The 19,386-nt window shown below is 38.0% G+C and overlaps 1 protein-coding gene across 1 annotated transcript in view; it reads left to right on the top strand.

Moving 5' to 3' along the window:
* C6 (complement C6) overlaps positions 1-8,835 on the top strand; it is a 55,645-nt gene extending 46,810 nt beyond the window's left edge. The window contains exons 15-17 of the mRNA XM_048368245.1: positions 1,567-1,657; positions 5,289-5,530; positions 8,654-8,835. Of these exons, the coding sequence (XP_048224202.1) occupies positions 1,567-1,657; positions 5,289-5,530; positions 8,654-8,835 (515 nt within the window). The remainder of the gene's footprint in view (positions 1-1,566; positions 1,658-5,288; positions 5,531-8,653) is intronic.
* Positions 8,836-19,386: the final 10,551 nt, after the last annotated feature.

The following is a 19,386-nucleotide window of genomic DNA, read 5'->3' as shown; positions in this document are numbered from 1 at the left end:
CTCGTGTATCCGAGGCAGGCACTCTTGCCACTAGGCTATATCCCCAGCCCCTTTTTTTGTCAGTTTTGAAGCTTGAACTCGGGGCCTAGATCCTGTCCCTAAGCTCTCCCTGCTCAAAGCTAGAGCTCTACCACGTTGAGCCACAGCTCCACTTCCAGTTTTTAAGTGGCTAATTGGAGACAAAAGTTTCATAGGGACTTTTCTGCCCAGGATAGCTTCTAACTGTGATCTTCAGATCTTAGCTTCTTGCGTAGCTAGGGTTGCAGGTGTGAAATACCATGGAATTCTTAAGATCAGATTTATCTTGTACTCTCTGGGTAGGAAGTCCTACTTGTATCCAAAGCTTTAATGAGTTCCTCAGAGAATGAATTTAAATCTTTAGCACAAACTTCTACACCAAGCTTTAAACTTGAATCCCCAGGTTCCTCTATGTCTGTCTGGTTTGGATGACTTGAGGATGACTTCTATACACTCTTAGTGTAGGGGGAAGAACTCTTGATGCATCATCTTTTCCCTCCTAAATCCAAGCACTTTCTAATATTTTCTAAGACAAGGCACAAATAGCTCTTCTCTTATGCCAGTCCCAAACCTAACCATTATATAACTTACTTCAACATCTAATACCGTTGCGTTTGACCTGCTATCTATGAATATCTCGAGTATCTTCACCTCTTTCTACATCTACCTTTGACACCTTGTCCAGGTTGCCATCCTCTTTACATATGAATTCATATAATAGCCTTGCAGATTGGCTGTTCTATCCCTCTTGACCGCTATACTTTTCTAAATATATTCTCTGCTCACTAATCAGCCTTCATTTCTTTTTCAAAATTCAACCCTGATTTTCTCACACTATCCTCTGATTAAGATCCATCAAAGTCCTTCCACTGCTTGGAAAATGAACAAAGAAAACCTTCCAAGCACACCTTATTATGTGTCTACTTTCCAGGTTGAATTTTGCTTTTTAAAAATTTCTCTGCATTTCAACCCCACTAGGCTTCTCTCAGTTCCAGGAAAGTCACATACTGCCTCACTTCTGAGCAATTTCATCCCTGATGTTCTGTTTCAAACAGCATCTGCCTTTCCCCCATTTTTACCATTTCTGACCTTTCTAGCTACATCAATTTTCTTGATTATATGCTCTCTCCTTAATAGCACTAATAATGGAAGCAATTCTAAGTGTATTACTGTGTTTATTTGATCAATTTCTGTCTGCCTTCCCCAAATATAGGTCAGATTTTGCTCGATTCACTATCCCTAGAACCTAAGCAGTATGCTGGGAAACATCATAAATATGTTCAATAAATATTTGAAAGCCAAATGAATAAAAAGTTCCCTAATTTCACTTTCCTTATTTCTCTGAGATGAGCAGACTTCTAGTTTGAAAAATGAAGGCAAGGACATTTCGGGTGGAATATTTCATAACAACCTATTTGGAGAAACTAAAATGAATGATCTCACTCCAGGAGATAAATGAAAACCCTTTGCCTTTTCACTTGAATCCAAGCTTATCAGTGGGAATACATGAAGTGCATTGTTCCTTGTCTCTGCTTTTGTTTGTTTCAGATATTCTGAAAGAAATACAGGGCCACTGTCAGCCTGGACAGAAACAACTGGGGTCTGAATGTACATGTATGTCTCCAGAAGAGGACTGTAGGTATGAGCTCCTGTTTGCAAATTGGGAAGATCCAGTTTAGTGTAACAAGCTTGATGGAAAAGTTCACCTTCTTAAAGCACAGATAGGAAATGTATTAATTTTCACATAACTGATACCATAGTGCCTTGAGAGTTTTACCTTCTTTACTGAGTAGCTAGCTTTTTAAATTATCTCTTGGCCTGGTTCCCTAATCTTGCATGGTTTTCATTTATTTAAACAGCATCATTTTACTTTAAAGAACTTGAAATTTTTCAAGCTCAACTATATCTAAAGTCTTTCTTACCATTGCTAAATATAAAGGAAAGTTATAACTCCAGTAGCTTATGGTAAAAGAAGTGCTGTGAGCATGAATCTCTCTCTGTCTCTGTCTCTCTCTCTCATACACATCATCATCATCATCATCATCATCATCATCATCATCATCGCCTGGCTAATTCTTTCATACTGGAAAAGAAAACCTAGGGAAAAAACTAGCTCTGGTATGGACATTAGGTGGGCAAGCAACTATTCCTCTTGATCTCCCAGCTCTGATTAATTTTGAAAGGGCAAGTTTAAAGTGAGTCCATTTAGGATGTGACTTCATCTCCTCTTACTCCTCTCCATGGCTCCTCGTTGTCAGGACTGACCTCATTTTGAAGGTCTAGGTACTCATTGCTTGGATAGCTTGTCTCAGTGGTCATACCTGTCCACATTCCAGCTGGTCAGGATCAAGAGAAATAGTTGTTTACCCCACTAATGTCCATACCTGTCCATGCTCCAACTCGACTGGGTTAAGAGGAATAATCTCCAACCTGTCCACTTTCCATCTGGACAGGAACTTGCATTCTTGCCTTTGTTACTTGCTATTTGTATATATATATATATTAGCCTCTGGCTGGTTGCTCCCAACCAGTCCACTACCCAATTGCCCCCAAAACACTCCCTTCCTAATCCAGTCCAGTTATTCCTCCTTCCTTGTAATGGGCCACAATTGGGTTTATGCTCCAAATGGAACTTTTCTGGCTTGTGGCCAGGGTGTGTTCCCCTATGTCATTCATGTTAACTGGTCCTGTGAACTTGTCAGCCTTTTGCCTGACCTTTTCAAAAGTCTCTTTTAACAGGAACATTCCCACTCCCCTCCCCAGGACACCACCTGGGAACTTGAAGTTCAAGGCCATTCTGTTACTACAGGCAACTGGAGGCTTCACTTACACTGGTCTGCTCAGTGCAGATCTGGATCCTGAAGACCCCAGTCCCAGTGACTCCTTGATGTGTCCAAGCTGCAGGAGGTAGCCAGAGGAGACCATGACACCCATTGGCCCCGATAACCATTCTCATGGAAATGATGAGGACTTTTACCAACCAAACTGTCAAGGAAATACTTCTTGGATGGTACCAGGCCAAATGATGAATCAGGGACCCCTGACTACTTTACCCCTTTACAGCAGGAAGTAGCTCCAGAAGAAACAACCTCTGCCTATACTCCTGGCCTGGTACCCGTCCCCAGTTATTAATAAACAACAAATTGGGAAATATTAACATTTCCCCTGCCTCAGGTCCTCAGCTCCTCCCAGTAGCCCCCAGATCCACCCATACCTAATGGGCCACTCCTATTCACTATTAAGACCTACCCACTTTCCCTTTAGTCCCAGAGAGAAGCTGCCACCTGGATAAGGTGCAGGGGCCATGTTGCTCCCTCTCCCAAGGGAGATATGGCCCCACTAATAAACCTCCTTATAAACCTTAAAAAAAAAAAAACTAGCTCATTCTCTTGTGACTTCCATGAACAGTTAGCTATCTCTTCTTTATGAATAACTGCCTTTTTGTTACTGAACAAACCCAGTATCAAAACTGCTCATTCATTGAAGAATGAGTTTCAGCTGAATTTAAAGTAAACTCAAAGTAGTATTGAGCACTCAAATTATTTCAAGGTCTAAGACTTCTCCGCTAGAGAAGGAAGGAAGACTGTGTTCTTTCTTCTTCAGTCCTCATAGAAGACACGTGACTTGCTTCTAGCTTGTTAACTTTGTCTTACTCCCCTCACTGCAAGGTTAAGGATAAAGTTCTCATCTAACTAGAGACAACGCCATTCTGAAACTAGAGTTAGATTACTGAGGAGTGAAAATTTGGATATTCAGGAAGAAGCTAATGGCAAGATCTGTGAAAATTTATTTTTTTCCATTTTCATTTGTCTGACAAACTAAGAAATGTTTGTAGAGAATCAATTTATGTCTTCTTTTGAGAGTATAACAAGATCTTTTTCTGTATAATGCCCCCCACATAGTTCAGCCCAAAGGAGGCTCTACTCTGTCTGCCTTTCTCAGGATCCATTTCAAATGGTTCCCCAAGTAGCTTTTTGATGCTGGAATCTCCCCCAACCACAGAGGGGCTTCTGGAAATTACTTACACTGTTTCTATTGTTCCCTTAAAGAAGAGGTTTCTATCTGTATAAGAGCAAATCTTGACAACACAAGCTTCCCTTGGATATTGGACTACCTCAACTAAAACTCTTCATTCTCTTCCTATCTACCTCACATTTCTTGTGTGTGACATTGACATTGATGGGAGTAGCTGGTCACATAGCTCAAATTCACAGAACACACAAAGTAGACATTTTTTCCCTTAGTATTAGCTCTATTTTCTGAAAACAATCATACACTCAGACACACAGGGTTTTTCATTTTTGCGATACTTGGGTTTGAACTCAGGATTTCTCACCTGTTAGTCACTCTTCCATTTGAATCACACATCCAACCCTTTTTACTCTGATTTAATTTTTGAATAGGGTTTCACCATTTGCTTGAACCAGTCTTGACTAAAATCCTCCTATTCATGCTTCCCCTCAAAACTAGGATGAGAGTAAAACCCCTACGGCCTGCTGTTTCTGTTGAGATCAGGTTTTGGAGAACTTTTAGCCTGACTGGCCACCACTGAGATCCATACAGCTGGGCACTGATGGCTCAGGCCTGTAATCATAGCTACTCAGGAAGCTAAGACCTGGCGATCATGGTTCAAAGCCAGACTAGGCAGGAAAGTCTGTCAGACTCTTATCTCCAACAACCAGAAAACTGGAACTAGAACTGTATGCAGCACAAAGTAGTAGGATGGTAGCCTTGAGCCAAAATAATTCAGGGAGAGTGCCCAGGCCCTACAACCTTCAAAAAACAAAAGCAAAAGCAAAAAAAAACCCCACAGAACAAATTGATCAATACAGAATTGGGCACATGGCTCATGTATTAGAGCTCTTGCCTAGCAATCAAAGGCCTGAGTTCTAATACCAGTACTGCCAAAAATGAAAAAGAAAAAAAAAACTTTCAGTCAATATAAATGTCAGGGAATAAAGAAGGATTTAAGAAGATAGGAAAATAATCCTAAAAAGGAAAGTTAATGGGAGTCTCATGTTGGGTATTCAATTCTTCATGGTTAAATTTGAAATCACTTGAGAATCCTGCTAATATAAAGATTGTATTTTAGAAAGACTAGTCTTAGGCAGCATATGAAATGAAACTAGGGGCAGAAAGGAAAGAAACTGAGTAAAAAAAATTTAAGGTGGGAAAACTGAGTAGTAACCAAGTTGACATACCAGGTTGACTACATGCCATCTGATTTCCTGATTCTCATATGTAATTTCTTGCTTTCCTTTCTTGAGCAGCCATTATTCAGAAGATCTCTGTGTATTTGATTTGGGCTCCAACCATTATTTTACTTCACCTGCTTGCACCTTTTTGGCCAAGAGATGTTTAAATAATGAACAACTCCATTTTCTACATATTGGGTCCTGTCAAGATGGTTCACAGATAGAATGGGGCCTTGAAAGGACAAAGCTTGCACTCAACAGCACAAAGAAAGAATTATGTGGCTTTGATACATGCTACGACTGGGAAAAATGTTCAGGTAAGTGAGGAAGGTGAACATGTTCTAGAAATATTCTTACTTGAAATTCAGTTCAAATGGATTATATGGTAAATTTTTGTACTTATACATTATCATTTTTGTATGCCAGTCCTGGGACTTGAACTCAGGGCTAAGGTGTTGTCCCTGAGCTTGTTTTGTTCAAGTTTAGTCCTCTTTCACTTGAGATACAACTCTACTTCAAGTGTTTTTAGTGGTTGATTGGAGATAAGAGTCTTACAGATTGTCCTGCATAGCCTGGCTTCAAATCACAATCCTCAGATCTCAGCTTCCTGAGTAGCTAGGATTACAGGCCTGAACTGACAGCACCCACATTTATGCATGCTCATTATTTTAAAAAAGTAATATTCTCTTAATCAAAAATGATTTCTTTTTAAGCCTCACAAAGTGGCTCTAGCCTATGATCTGAGCTACTTGAGAGGCAGAGATCAAAGGATTCAGCTCCAGGCCAACCCAGACTGTAAGAAGTCCTTAAGACTTCATTTCATGTACTCATTACTATTGTGATATTGTACTGAATCACTACTGTAATCCTTTGAGCATATATCTTTCCAGCCTTTTCCTGTGCACATGTCATCACATCGCCCTTTAACTCCAACAGGAAGACCTGTGTTTCAGTCACCCATCCCCTACCTAACCTAACTTGGTGGTTGTGACCCCTTGGGGCCATCAGTGATTTCCAGGCAGAGCTGTGTTTTACATGAATACCAATTGCCAGAGCATCTTTCTTAAATTACTAAGTCCTCTTCCAGAGCCTACAACCAGCCAGGGCTAGCAGTATTTCTTTTGTTTTTCTAGTCCTAGGGCTTGAACTCAGAGCTTGAGCACTGTCCCTGGCTTCTTTTTGCTTAAGGCTAGCACTCTACTACTTGAGCCACAGTGCCACTTCCAACTTTTTCTATATATGTGGTACTGAGGAATTGAACCCTGGGCAAGCATATTCCCAGCCCCAAGGCTAGCAGTGTTATTCAAGCAGAAGCCTTGAGGATAAACCAGGTCCCACATCACAGGCATTGTTTCTTCCCTGTAGAACAGTCTCCAAACCTCTGTTGCTTCTCTTATTGACCCTTAGGAGTTCAAACAAATGCTCCAAAAATCTCCATCCTACAGTGGTGTTTCTAGCCAAGAAATAGATTCTTTTTTTTTTTTTTTTTTTTTGCCAGTCCTGGGCCTTGGACTCAGGGCCTGAGCACTGTCCCTGGCTTCTTTTTGCTCAAGGCTAGCACTCTGCCACTTGAGCCGCAGCGCCACTTCTGGCCATTTTCTGTATATGTGGTGCTGGGGAATCGAACCGAGGGCTTCATGTATACAAGGCAAGCGCTCTTGCCACTAGGCCATATCCCCAGCCCCCAGAAGAAATAGATTCTTACTCCAGTAAGAATACAGAGTAACCCAGTGAGCAGACTGTTCCCACAGGTTGTATAGATAATCACCCCCACAAAAATTTCGCTGGGGCCTCACATGTTCCAGAGGTCCCCCTGAATAGAATAGGAAATAAAACATGATTATATTCTATGTAATATTTTATAGATTGACAATGATCACTTAAGATGACAAATTATTTCCAATATATGATATATTTGATATCTAGTTTTCAGTTAAGTCCATAAAATTTCCCCTGTGTGTCACTATTATAAACAATGATGTGATAGGTAAGTCTATCATGCAAATCTGTCATTTAAGATTATTTCCCTAAGATGTATCCTAGAAATTCCTAAGGGAATTATTTTAAGTACAAAGTTTTCACTGGCAGGCTGTGTCAAACTGCTTCGTAGAAATGCTTTATTGTATTATGCTCTCTAATCTACAATATATGATCGACATTTCCTACTCACACCCTCACTAAGCATTGGAGTTGTCACTTTAAATATCTGTCAATTTAACACTTAAGAAGTGGCACAAAATTTTCCTTTCTCATAAGTGTATTTTTGTTGTCACTGCCTTCATGAATTGCTTGAAAGCATGAACTTTGCCACAATATCTTTTGTTCTAGGATGTCTAACCTTGACATAGCCAATGTAAACTTCATGTAATACAGAAGGATCACATTTAACAGAACTCAAATAAGCAGCTAAATTTCCTTTGCAACACATCTCTGAAAGTGAATGTTATATGTAGATATAAAGTATGTAGTGGAAACATGGGATTCTTGTCATCTAACTTCTGCTGAAACTACCTAATGTCTGCAAGAAGAAAGGCAGGAACCTTATTGTTCCCCTTGGATCCTCTTTCAGTTTCTGGCCAACATGCTTCAGCCCAGTCATGAGCAAAAGAAAGCTTTGATAAAATCAGGTCCTTCCCAATCCACTTAAACCTAATTGTCAAGATTCAGCTTCTTTGGCAGGCCGTACTACTGAGTGATGACAGAAGGTAGACATGTCAGCCCAATGATGAATGCCAGGGGCTCTGATCCTGAAGCCACACCTGATCAAGACAATTCCATCCCAGAGACAGCAAACCAGGGTCTGATATGTCTGATATTCTAATCATTGTGAAGACATCTTATAGATTCCTATTCCATATGTCATGTTACATGTACAAGGCATCTGGATCAATACCACCCCTCATGTTTTTCCCTATAGCTGCTTCTTGTCCCTAAAAATTGAGTATCTTTAATTAAGTATATTTAATATTCTGGACCTTATTTATTTTAAAAATATAACATTCATAAATATGAAAGTTTAAGTATTTAGTTGGCTCAAAATCTAGACAGCACAGAAAAATTGGCCAATTTAACTGCTTACTAAAAGTACAGATTACAAGTATAACCCAGTAATATTCTACAAACAGAGAACTATGTTACTTCAGTTAGTCTAGAATTATGTGAAAGATCTCAGGCTTTGGATGATTGATGATAAAGCCTGGTTGGATGTGTGTTAGGGGTAGTAGAACTTCTGGGTCTTACTGGCTTAAGAGTGTGCCCTCTTTGGTCTTTCTTTCAAGCCTCTCCATCCAATTCCATTGAGTCCTTTGGACCACTGACTGTTCTAGTGTTTTTTTCATTGCCATCCATGAGTTCACCTTTCTCGGTAGGAATTCAGTAAAGGCAAGCTCTACAGTATTGAGATTTTTTTTAATACTATCTCTCTCCATTTCCCATCACAGCCTCCACTTCCAGATGTATCTGTTTGTTGCCTCCCCAGTGCATCAAGGGAGGAAACCAACTCTACTGTGCCAAAGTAGGATCTTCAACACATGAAAAAACGGTGAACGTCTGTGAAGTGGGAGCTGTGAGGTGTGCAAACAGGAAGGTGGAAATACTACACCCTGGGAGGTGTTTGGTCTAACCACTACTGAAAAACAGGCTTACTATTCAAAAACAATCTGTGCAGAACTTTCTTAGACAAAGAACAAAATGATTAGAAATTACAGTTGATTACTGACAATTTTTTTGTTAGTTTCATATCTTTATTCTCCCCACAATTTTCCTGTTACCATCCCTTAGCCAGTTTCATATGACCCCATAGACTACCTCTGAGGTATGACCTTTGCACTAGTCTAGAAACTTATTCACACTGCATGAAGATAATGGAAATTCTGAAGACTTAATGATTTATTCTCACAATTAAAATATGAATAAAACTGTAAATTGCTTAATAATCCAATAAAAAAACCTTTAAAAGCCATGGAACATTCTGGAAATCCTAACTTCATATGTTCATTCAACAAATAATTTCAGTGGTGTCAAATACTAGTTATGGTCCTAGGATATCAGCCATGAATAAACCAGGCAGAACCCTATGCTTCTATGAAGCTCACATACCTATGGGAGTAAACATACAAAAACCACAATAATCATATAACATGTGTAGTATGTTTGATGTTCATTTGCTATAGAAGAAATAAAGTTTACATCTCAAGGAACTATTTCATAATAGTAAGCATTAAGCATGATTAGTGTCAACTGGGAAGCTCCTCATTTAAAATAACTCAAAACAAACTTTTAAAGTTACATTCTCTGAGAAAGAATAGAGATTTCTTTTCATATCAGTTGAAGTGTATCATAATTTTTTTAAATTGACATATATGATGCATAACAAATAGTCAGAGAAAAGAACATTTTGTAAAGGGAGTCCAATCTTGACAAGTTAGATGTCTGTTTCTTAGAGAAGCTTAGAGAGGACAACACATGTCATTAGTGCACCAGTGTTATCACAATAACCTAGAAGATGTGATAGGAGAGACTCCTTGGACCCTGACAAACTTTCTGATGACTCAGGAGGTTTGGAGAGGGGCCTGAAAATGCTCTTTATTTCTAACAATTTTCTTCGTAGCACTGTAGATGTCCACCAGTGAATCATATTTGGAACACACCTAGGTTAGAGAAGTGTCATCAGACAGCTGAATTTGATTTAGGAATTAAACTCAAGAAGTTATCCAGCCAACCTCCAAACAGGTATGTGGAAGACATAGTCCTTCCTCTGCAGCTCTGAACTTTCTGACTTGGTGGGAGGGGGTGATGACCACGATCCACTTGGGACTTAAATATTTACTGCAGGTTCTCCTTCATCTCATTTCTCATAAAACATTGGCAAATCAAAAGTATCTTGTAAGATCAATGAAGATTGAAGAAAAAGGATGAAGGAAAACCTTGAAAACAGAAAATATGTTTTGCTGGTGTAACAGAAATTGAGTGTGTCAGAATTCAGTAATCTGTACTGCCCCTAGAAGTGCCAACCACCTTCTTTTTGCTGTGAGAGTAGCATAGTTGACTCTTACAAGCTTCCTACTTCCAGCATTCCCAAAACAAGTTAGGGAAAAGAGCCATTAAATAGTCCCATATCCTAAGGAGGGCCAGGAACATCTAAGTCAAGAACACTGAATTGACTGACTCTACCCAACGCTCATCTCAGCCCCACAACTCTAAAACAGGATGGGAAAGAGGGGACCATTAGAATCACGGTATTGACAATGAGTGTTTCTTTTCTTCTTCTGAGAGTAAATGAAGACAATACTGCTATACCCTTATGAACACATAAGATGATGCTAAGTGAAATGAACTCCATGTTATGGAAACGATTGTTATATCACAGTTGTAACTACTTTCAACACCCCATGTGTATCTGTAGCTTCTACTATTGATGATGTTCTTGTATCACCTTCCTGTGGTTGTACCTACACTATCTCTGTATCTTATCTGAATATATTGGAAACCGTGTATACTGGTATTAGAAGTAGGAAATTGAAAGGGAATACCAAAATTGAGAGACACCGGGTAAAAAAAGACAAACAACTACAAAAGCAATACTTGCAAAACTGTTTGGTGAAAGTGAACTGAACACCTCAGGGGGGAAAAGGGAAAGGGGGAGGAGTGAGGGGGGTATGAGGGACAGGGTAACAAGCAGTACAAGAAATGTATCCAATGCATAACGTATGAAACTGTAACCTCTCTGTATATCAGTTTGATAATAAAAATTTGAAAAAAAATGAAGACAATACTGAAAATATTTCCTGAAGCCAGATGACCAGAGTCCGCTAGATATTACTTGTGGGGTACAGGGACACCTGGAATAAGGATATGCTACCCTAGCTGATTGGGTCTTACAGAATCTTAGAGCTAATACTAGAGAGGATGTTCATGAAGGGCTTCTAAAGGTGCAGATCCACACTGGACCCCTTCTCCCTTCCAGGAGCTGAGACTACTTCCTGCCTAGTGCTGAAAGCAAGATGCTTCCAGAAGTGACCTGTACCATTCTTGTAGTGAGAAGGAGAACAATGCAGTCTTTCTTAAAGGCCCAAATCGCAGGGGAGGAATGGACTTACAGGTAAATCAACAATTCCACACAAAGGAACACAGAGTAGAGGAAAGGCTGACCACAAGTGAAGGAATAAAACATGATAAAAATCAGATATGAAATCCATGAATCAAACTGAATCTACTTTTAAAAACAGAAACTGATCAGAAATCGATGTGATCTGTCCCAATCCTAATTAAGAGGAGAGAGAAGAAAATGGATTTGGTAGAACATTCAAAAGGCTGGGACTGTTAGAACAGAGTGTTACATTTCTGTTGGCTTGGAACAATAGAAATCAATTGTTTTGGTAGTTTAGGGAGGCTAGAACTCTGAAATCAAGATTTCATCAGAGCTCTGGAAACCTAAGGGACAGTAATGTTGCTTGCCTCACCCAGCTCCCAGTGGTTGCCATCAATCTCTGGCTTATAGTTTTATCCCCTACTTTCTGCCTTTATCACATAGCCCCTTTCATCAAATTTCTTTTGTTAATATAAAGACAAATTCCACCATCTTCCTGGGCACTAGTCATGTTAGATTAAGACTACTCTAATAACCATGTCTGACCTTGATTATATATGCAAAGACCTTAGTTTCAAATAAAGTTACATTCACAGGTACCAAATTTTCAACATACCTTTTGGATGGACACAATACAAGCCCTAACACTGTGATTGAATAAAGAAAAGTATTTCCTGTTATTCCAGCAATTTCATTCTTTTGTTTGATTAAAATCAGTCACATTTGCTTTATTTTATTCTTTTACTTGTACCAGTCTTCTATTTTAATGGTGATTAATTGATCTTTTTTTTTTTACCATTTCAGTTATATTTGTTTCAAAGAATTTTTTAAGCACACTAATCTATTAAAGTTTGCATTAGGCTGATTTGCATACCATTTACCAGTTGAATATTTCACACTCTGGTATTAATATTAATATAGCAATTTAGTACAATAGGTGTAATTATCATCATGAAGCAGAGAGCAAAACTGGAACATATTAAAAACCTGGAATTTAGACCTAGAATCCCCAACTCTGTCCCAGAAGGTTAAATACATGCTAGATTAAAGGTAAAATCTTTATCCTCTGAGACTATTAGAGATGAATACTAAGCATTTATTCTTGTAGCTTAGGTAACTACAAATCTGTTCAGGTTTTGTTAAATACAAATTTTAAATTCTTCTGGTTCTCCAATATACTAACAAAATACATGAAGCCTCCAGTCAGATCTATATGATTGCACATGTTATTTATTTCACAAGCTCTGGAAGAAGAGACCAAAAGCATGATTCTCAGATTCTCTGGTGGGGTGACATTAGAGCTTAACTGAAGATTTCCTCTTAGTAGCAATCTTCAGTAAAGATCCTTGCATTTTAGAATATGCTGGATTCTTTTTTCCTCCTTCTACAAAGCCTTAGATTCCAAAATAGCTGTTCTGAAGGCTAAGCTCCTCTGTTGCTTCCAAAATAGCACCCACAACTACATGTATTCCACATGGCTTCCTAAATCCTAATTCTGAGTCACAAGAATCAGATGGATCATAATGTTTCTGGTTGGTGTTGGGTGCCAAAATGCCCCGAAGCTTGATTAATTAGATTCCAAATGACTGGTTTTCTGTAAGGTCACCTTCATTCATTTAGAATATACTGAGAGTAGAATCAATGAGGCCTCCTGCTTCTAACCAAACAAATGGCCTGCAAAATGATAGTTGTATTCAGTCTGTTTTATGAATGCGAGACAGGCCACTGCTACCCTATTTATCTTCTTGACAAGTGCTGGCTGCACCACTTCAGTTCCACATGGCCAGTGTCAGTTAGTGGAGGTGCGTGTCCTCAATCAAGGGATTCTGGGGGACAGATGGTTCCATTGAAAGTCATACCCTGAAAGAGTCATATAGAAAGACATCAATCACAGTATGATTTATAATAGCAAACAATGACAGACTTTAAATATACAATAATAAATTGTGCCCCCCTCCAGATAATGGGAGTGTATCAGATCATTGACAAACATTTTAAAGAAGATTTTAGACGGCCAAATAAAAAGTTTAAAAAGTAGACTACAAAACTATGGTTACTACTATGCAAATTGTATGTCCGTAAATGCTTTTAGAGACAATGACTAACATTGCTAACAATGACTAACAATGCAGAGTAACTTTTATTTTCTTTTACATTTTTCTATATGTGTTCTCTCTATCAAAATATATAGAAAATATGGGTGCATTGTCTTAAAGGAATTTTTTTTTTTTTTTGTGGCCAGTCCTGGGCCTTGAACTCAGGGCCTGAGTACTGTCCTTGGCTTCCTTTTGCTCAAGGCTAGCACTCTGCCACTTGAGCCACAGCGCCACTTCTGGCCATTTTCTATATGTGTGGTGCTGGGGAATCGAACCCAGGGCTTCATGTATACGAGGCAAGCGCTCTTGCCACTAGGCCATATTCCCAGCCCCCTTAAAGGAATATTTTTAAATTATCTTTAAATAGTTGTTCCAAGCGGTTTAAATTCAACGGGGCAGTTTTCTAATCAAGAGGCATTTTTTATAACGGGGCATTAAAAAACATTATTTTTCTTCTGTTCTAGGTAAATGGGACCAGATAATTAATTCTGCTGTGCACACGCACTGATGGCTTATATAAGAAAGAGCATCCTAATCTGGAATTGCTCACATGAAGGAGATTTGGCAGATTTCAATCAAAGGTGTAAGCTTACACTCATCATTCATTCATTTACAATCATTCACTGAATATCCACCAATCACAGCAGTTAGATTTGCAATTGTGCAAAATTCATAGAGGGACTCATTGCATAATGAAGAGATTATAAAGGTTTACTTAATTCAGTTATGCAAAGTAGAAATCAATGAATGACTATCAAAAAGTAGAGTTAGAGGGCTGGGCATGGTGGTGCCTGCTTTGAATCCTCGCTTTTGAGGAGCTGGAGAAAAGAGAATTAATTACGCCTTAATGCAAGACCCTATCTAAATAATAAATTGAAAAGCGTAATTAATAAGGGCATAGACCAAAAGATAAAACACCTGCCTAATAAATGTAAGACCCTCAATTCAATCCCAAGTGCTGCAAAAAGAAGAAAAAAAAAGAAAAGAGACTAAAAGGGGAGAAGTTAAAGGAACAAAGAAACACGGTCATAAATTAATATTAAAATTAAACTATTAGTGCAATGTCTTAAAGAAATAGTATTTCAAATTACCTTTAAGTAGTTGTACAAAGTGGTTTTAATTCAGCAGGTCAGTTTATGAGTATAATTCATCTTGATCAATGTCACCCTTTCCATCATTTTCCCTATCTTTCCCAATCTCATCCTTACCCTGCATTTCACATATGCACATTGAATCGAAATAATTTCCTCATGTGATAAAAGGCAAAACATCAGTACACTCTGTGTGTTCTGAGGTTTGGATGGAGTTTTAAAAATTGTGAATTTGACTACTAGATTATTATTACTTTTAATATCAATGGAGAGAATGGCTACACTTCATATAACACAATTTCACTATTGCCAATTTTGCTACCAAAGTGTGGGTTGTTCAGGAGCCTGCAGGATTATTGAAAGTGTTTAGGAGGAGAAAAATGGCTCTAATATTCAGAATCCATATCGAAGTAAGCTGACTAAATGTGCTTGCTCACTGTGCTCATGAAGAAACAGCTACTTTGATCAATAATCGTCATAAAGCTTTTAGGTTCTCATTATAAGGCTTCAGTCAGCCAAATATAGAGGTGACCCAATATTTAATACTGAAAATTTCCCCCCAAAAGTCCCTACCAGTCTGTGACGCTTCTGATGCTAATAGACCCATGAATAGAAAATAAAAAAGAAATTAAATCTTGTAGTTAGAAATTCACCCTCAAGGGTTGGTTAATACTGTCACCACCCTTCCGATAGGCATAACCATAGTAGATTTACAAAAGGCTCCATGCGACTGAAACAAGATCCATGACATTAGAGTGAAGCCAGAATCATAGCTGAGGATTTGTTGCTATCCTTCATGCAACCCTGCTTGTATAGCACTCAATTTAAGAGCAAGACCCTAAGCAAAGCACTGCCATTTTATTACAACTGAGGGTTGATTTTAGAGTGCGTCTCCATCTGTCAAGATGCAGTGATATACACTGGTAATCTCTGCATTTATTTAAAAAATATTAATTACCAATGTTGGTGATCTCATCTTCCAAGAACCTAGTAGGGCCAACTGCCTGATTCCCACTGGTAGCCTTGGCACGCAACTACTTTGGACCAATGAAAATATAAGCAGAAGTTCCTGTGTGGTCTCTGGACCAATCATGTAATTGGTGCATGGAGATTTCCCCAGTGTTTTCCAGTGCTGTGGCACACTGAGATTGCGGCCGTTCCATTGTCCCAAATCCCTACATTGTTAACATGGGCAAAGCCCCAACCCTCCACTGAACTTCAGTACCTATGCAGAATGAGGAGCGGAAACAACCTTTATGGGTCAAGCCACTGAAATTTGGAGTGTTTTGTTCCTTTGTTGCATATTCTGTTTGATATTAACTATGAGTGTCATAAATGACATGAGACTATTAGTAGATAATCTCATTCGCATACCCCAACCACATTCAAGAACATTTTTCATTTTCCTTGGGAATTACTGAGTAAATGGATATTGCTACTTCTTTGTACATGGCCTATAATCACTTACATACTGGAGAGAAAAATAGAGAAATTTAAATTAGAAGAAATGAGTGGTTTATATCTAGCTTTTAAATACATTCTAAATCGCATCCATTACTTCATAAAGAAATTGATTAGAGGATATTAAAGTTATAATGACAAAATAAATCTTTGTGTATAGAATTTATCTGCTAGCACTCAAAAGAAAAATAAATGAAAAATGGTGAACACTCTACCAAGAAACTGTTATATTTAAGTGGATTTTAGAATCTTGGAAATGTTTACTGTGCTTAAAAGCATTTCAAAATTAATTGAGAAGGATGGGTGAGAATGTTGAAAGGGGAGACATTCATCAAGATGCATTGTGTTCATAAACTGCTTTGTTAAATGGCAACTCCTTTGTATAACTACTTAATGATAATAAAATAAAAATAATCAATGCAATCCACTTTATATCTCTTAATTGCCAAGTCACTCTTATTATTTTTTGCACCAAGAGTTTAGCAAAACTGCATCCTAATTCCTAATGCTCTGCTATGCTTAAAATCTAAATCACACATTGTGGTAGGCACTATTTAGTTCCCCATCCTTCCAAAACTCTATTCAAATTCCCTTCCAAAGGCCAGTGTTTCAAGATTGGCAAGTCCTAAACTCAAACAAGAATTAATCTCAGTTGTTTCCAGTCAGGTCAATTAGGTCCCAAGAATTCTAGACATGTGTGTATGATGCAAATCTGCAGAACAAGAACAATGTGATACCTTCTGTGGAACTTCTGAGAGGGGTTTCCTTATTCTTCAAGTGCTCCTAGGAAGCAATGGGCTCTTCTGCTTGCTGCCTCATCTTCATGTTAAACTTGAAGCAGTTACAGACATCTTGGCTACCATGTGATTTTTATGGCCTCGGCCAACACAGTAGAAGATTCCAGTAGAATAATTGCAATAATTGATAATGTCGTGGAGCCACTGAACTAATCAACTCTGGGTGCCCAAGTATCTAGTTATATTGCTATAAAATAATAAATATTCTCTAGTGTTTAAACTATTTGGAGTTGGAAATCTCTGTAGCTTGTAGTAAAAGTATTCTGATTCACAAATAATTACATTTCTGAGACTTGTACTTCATAATGTTGACAGGCTAACTAATAGCAAAAGTTTTGCAGTTAAAATGGCTATATCACTATAACTTGTATAAAATGTAGATAATTCCCTTACTTTACTAAAGATACTTATTTCTTACATAACAAAAGAGAGCTGAATACTCAAAAACAGAAACCTGTAGGTCAAAAATATAAATTTGTAATGACTCTATACTTTCTTAGAAATTCAGTTACCTCCAAAGCTTTTCAGACAATTAATAATTTATTATAGGCTAACTAAGTACTCAACACCATGTTTTATGCTTAAAGTAAAGTAAGTCACTACTCTTCCACTCCCCCCACCAAAAAAAAGAAACCTTGAAGAGACAAAAGGGTTATTTCCCTCATATCTGTCATATAATGTATATGTAGGGAGAACAGATAAGTAGAAAATATGTATTTGTGTATATGCATGCACACACTTCAGTAGATATGTAGGTATATACACAGAGAAAAGAGAATTTATGAATCATATGTGGAGTTCTTTGAATTTTTCTTGAGGTGTTCTTCAGTTGGAAAATATATTCAAATAATTTTAGAAAGAGAACCCATAGATTTTCCACCATATCATGCATAAAAGATCATACCTGTGTCATTGTACAAGCTACCAGCCCAAAGCATTTTCTAATTTTCTAGGAAGCATATAGTACAGACAACATAATTCCATTGCTATACATCACTATTCATCTAGACATAATCAGAAGTAAAGGGGATTCCTTTCCATACCAGAGTGAGAGATAGATTCACAAGAACATTTTGATTTTTATCCAGAAATCCAGGACATGTTTTAGCATGTCATCACTTTCTATCTGAGAAAACTATATGTACAAGATACAATCACAGCTTGCTCACCAAAATATTTATTGTATATTTGTTTAATATTTGATAGGCACTCAAAAATTTGAATAGAGTTAGTGGCTTTTCAAAGAGTCATCCACTGGGCAAATTGTTCTTCTGAATCTAGAAATGTAGAATTTAGAAGATAGGAAAACAAAAAAAAATAGTCTTCAACAAACTGGATTCCATTGAAGGAGTCCATGAAGAATTATTTTGTGTTCTTTGGTTGGCTGTATTTAAGGACTAATGATAGCTATTCATGGCTACCTAACCATTGATGATCACAGCCCAGTTGTACACAGATCTTTTTATTATGGAACCTGAGCAGACAGAGTTTAATAGCAGAAAAATAAAGTCTCTGTGCTCCTCAATTTTTTTATCAGTAAGACAAACACTTGGATAATTTAATGTCTATAGGCATTTATTTTAACTTATTTGTAATCTTCAGTCCATAGTTGACTCATTACTTCTGAACTTATGATGAAGTGGTATTTCATGAAACAAGTACATAACAGAACAAAAGAGCTCACCTTGTATCCAAGAAGGAAGGAAAGAGAGAAGTGAGTAAAGAAAGATGGAAAGAGAAAGGAGGGAAGGAAGGAAGGAAGGAAGGAAGGAAGGAAGGAAGGAAGGAAGGAAGGAAGGAAGGAAGGAAGGAAGGAAGGAAGGAAGGAAGGAAGGAAGGAAGGAAAGAAAGTAGGAAGGAAGGAAGGGAGGGAGGGAGGAAAGGAAGGAAGGAAGGAAGGGGAGAGAGAGAGAGAAAGAGAGAGAGAGAGAGAGAGAGAGAGAGAGAGAGAGAGAGAGAGAGAAATCAAGGCCCCACAATTCCTCTTGGAAACATACTCTCAAAGATCTAACAACCTCATATTAAGCACAACTCAAATTTCTACTACACATCAATAGCACCAGAGGTTGAGGACCAAGTCAAATTCATGGACTTTTGGGAAACACATCAAAATCATTATAGGTCCTAAACTTGGTAATCAGCAGAATCATGTGTATAGTTTTAAATTTATGTTACTTCCCAAGTCCAGTCTAGATCTAGAGAAACAGAATCTCTAGAATTTGAATAGTCTTGCACAGATGATAAAATCCCAACTAAGAGAACTTCCAGATCTGAGCTGAGGCAAGCATTTTGTGACAAGCATCATACTCTTTGCCTGTCTTCTGGCTCTGAATCCTTCAGAGCAGTCCAGGTTTCATCACTTTTCCATTCTCTTAGACCTACTTTAATGTCCCCAACCCCATTCCCAAGTCAGTACTACTATAATCACATCATATGTCTACTAAGTGCTCTTTTTTTCTAACTATTTATTCCTTTAGCTATCATATCCAATCAAGTCCACTAGCCTGGCCAGTACATTGGTCAACTTTAATTTTAGCTTTAAGCTTAGGAATCATTGAAATCCATATTTACTTGTAAAGTGATCTGTTTCCTTCCTGCCCATAGTTTATTGCTTTTAAATACTGAATAACAGAGGGAACT

The sequence above is a fragment of the Perognathus longimembris genome, chromosome 19, assembly GCF_023159225.1.
Source record: "Perognathus longimembris pacificus isolate PPM17 chromosome 19, ASM2315922v1, whole genome shotgun sequence".
Taxonomy (NCBI): domain Eukaryota; kingdom Metazoa; phylum Chordata; class Mammalia; order Rodentia; family Heteromyidae; genus Perognathus; species Perognathus longimembris.
Note: the sequence above shows the minus strand (reverse complement) of the source record. Positions and strands in the feature narration are given on the sequence as shown.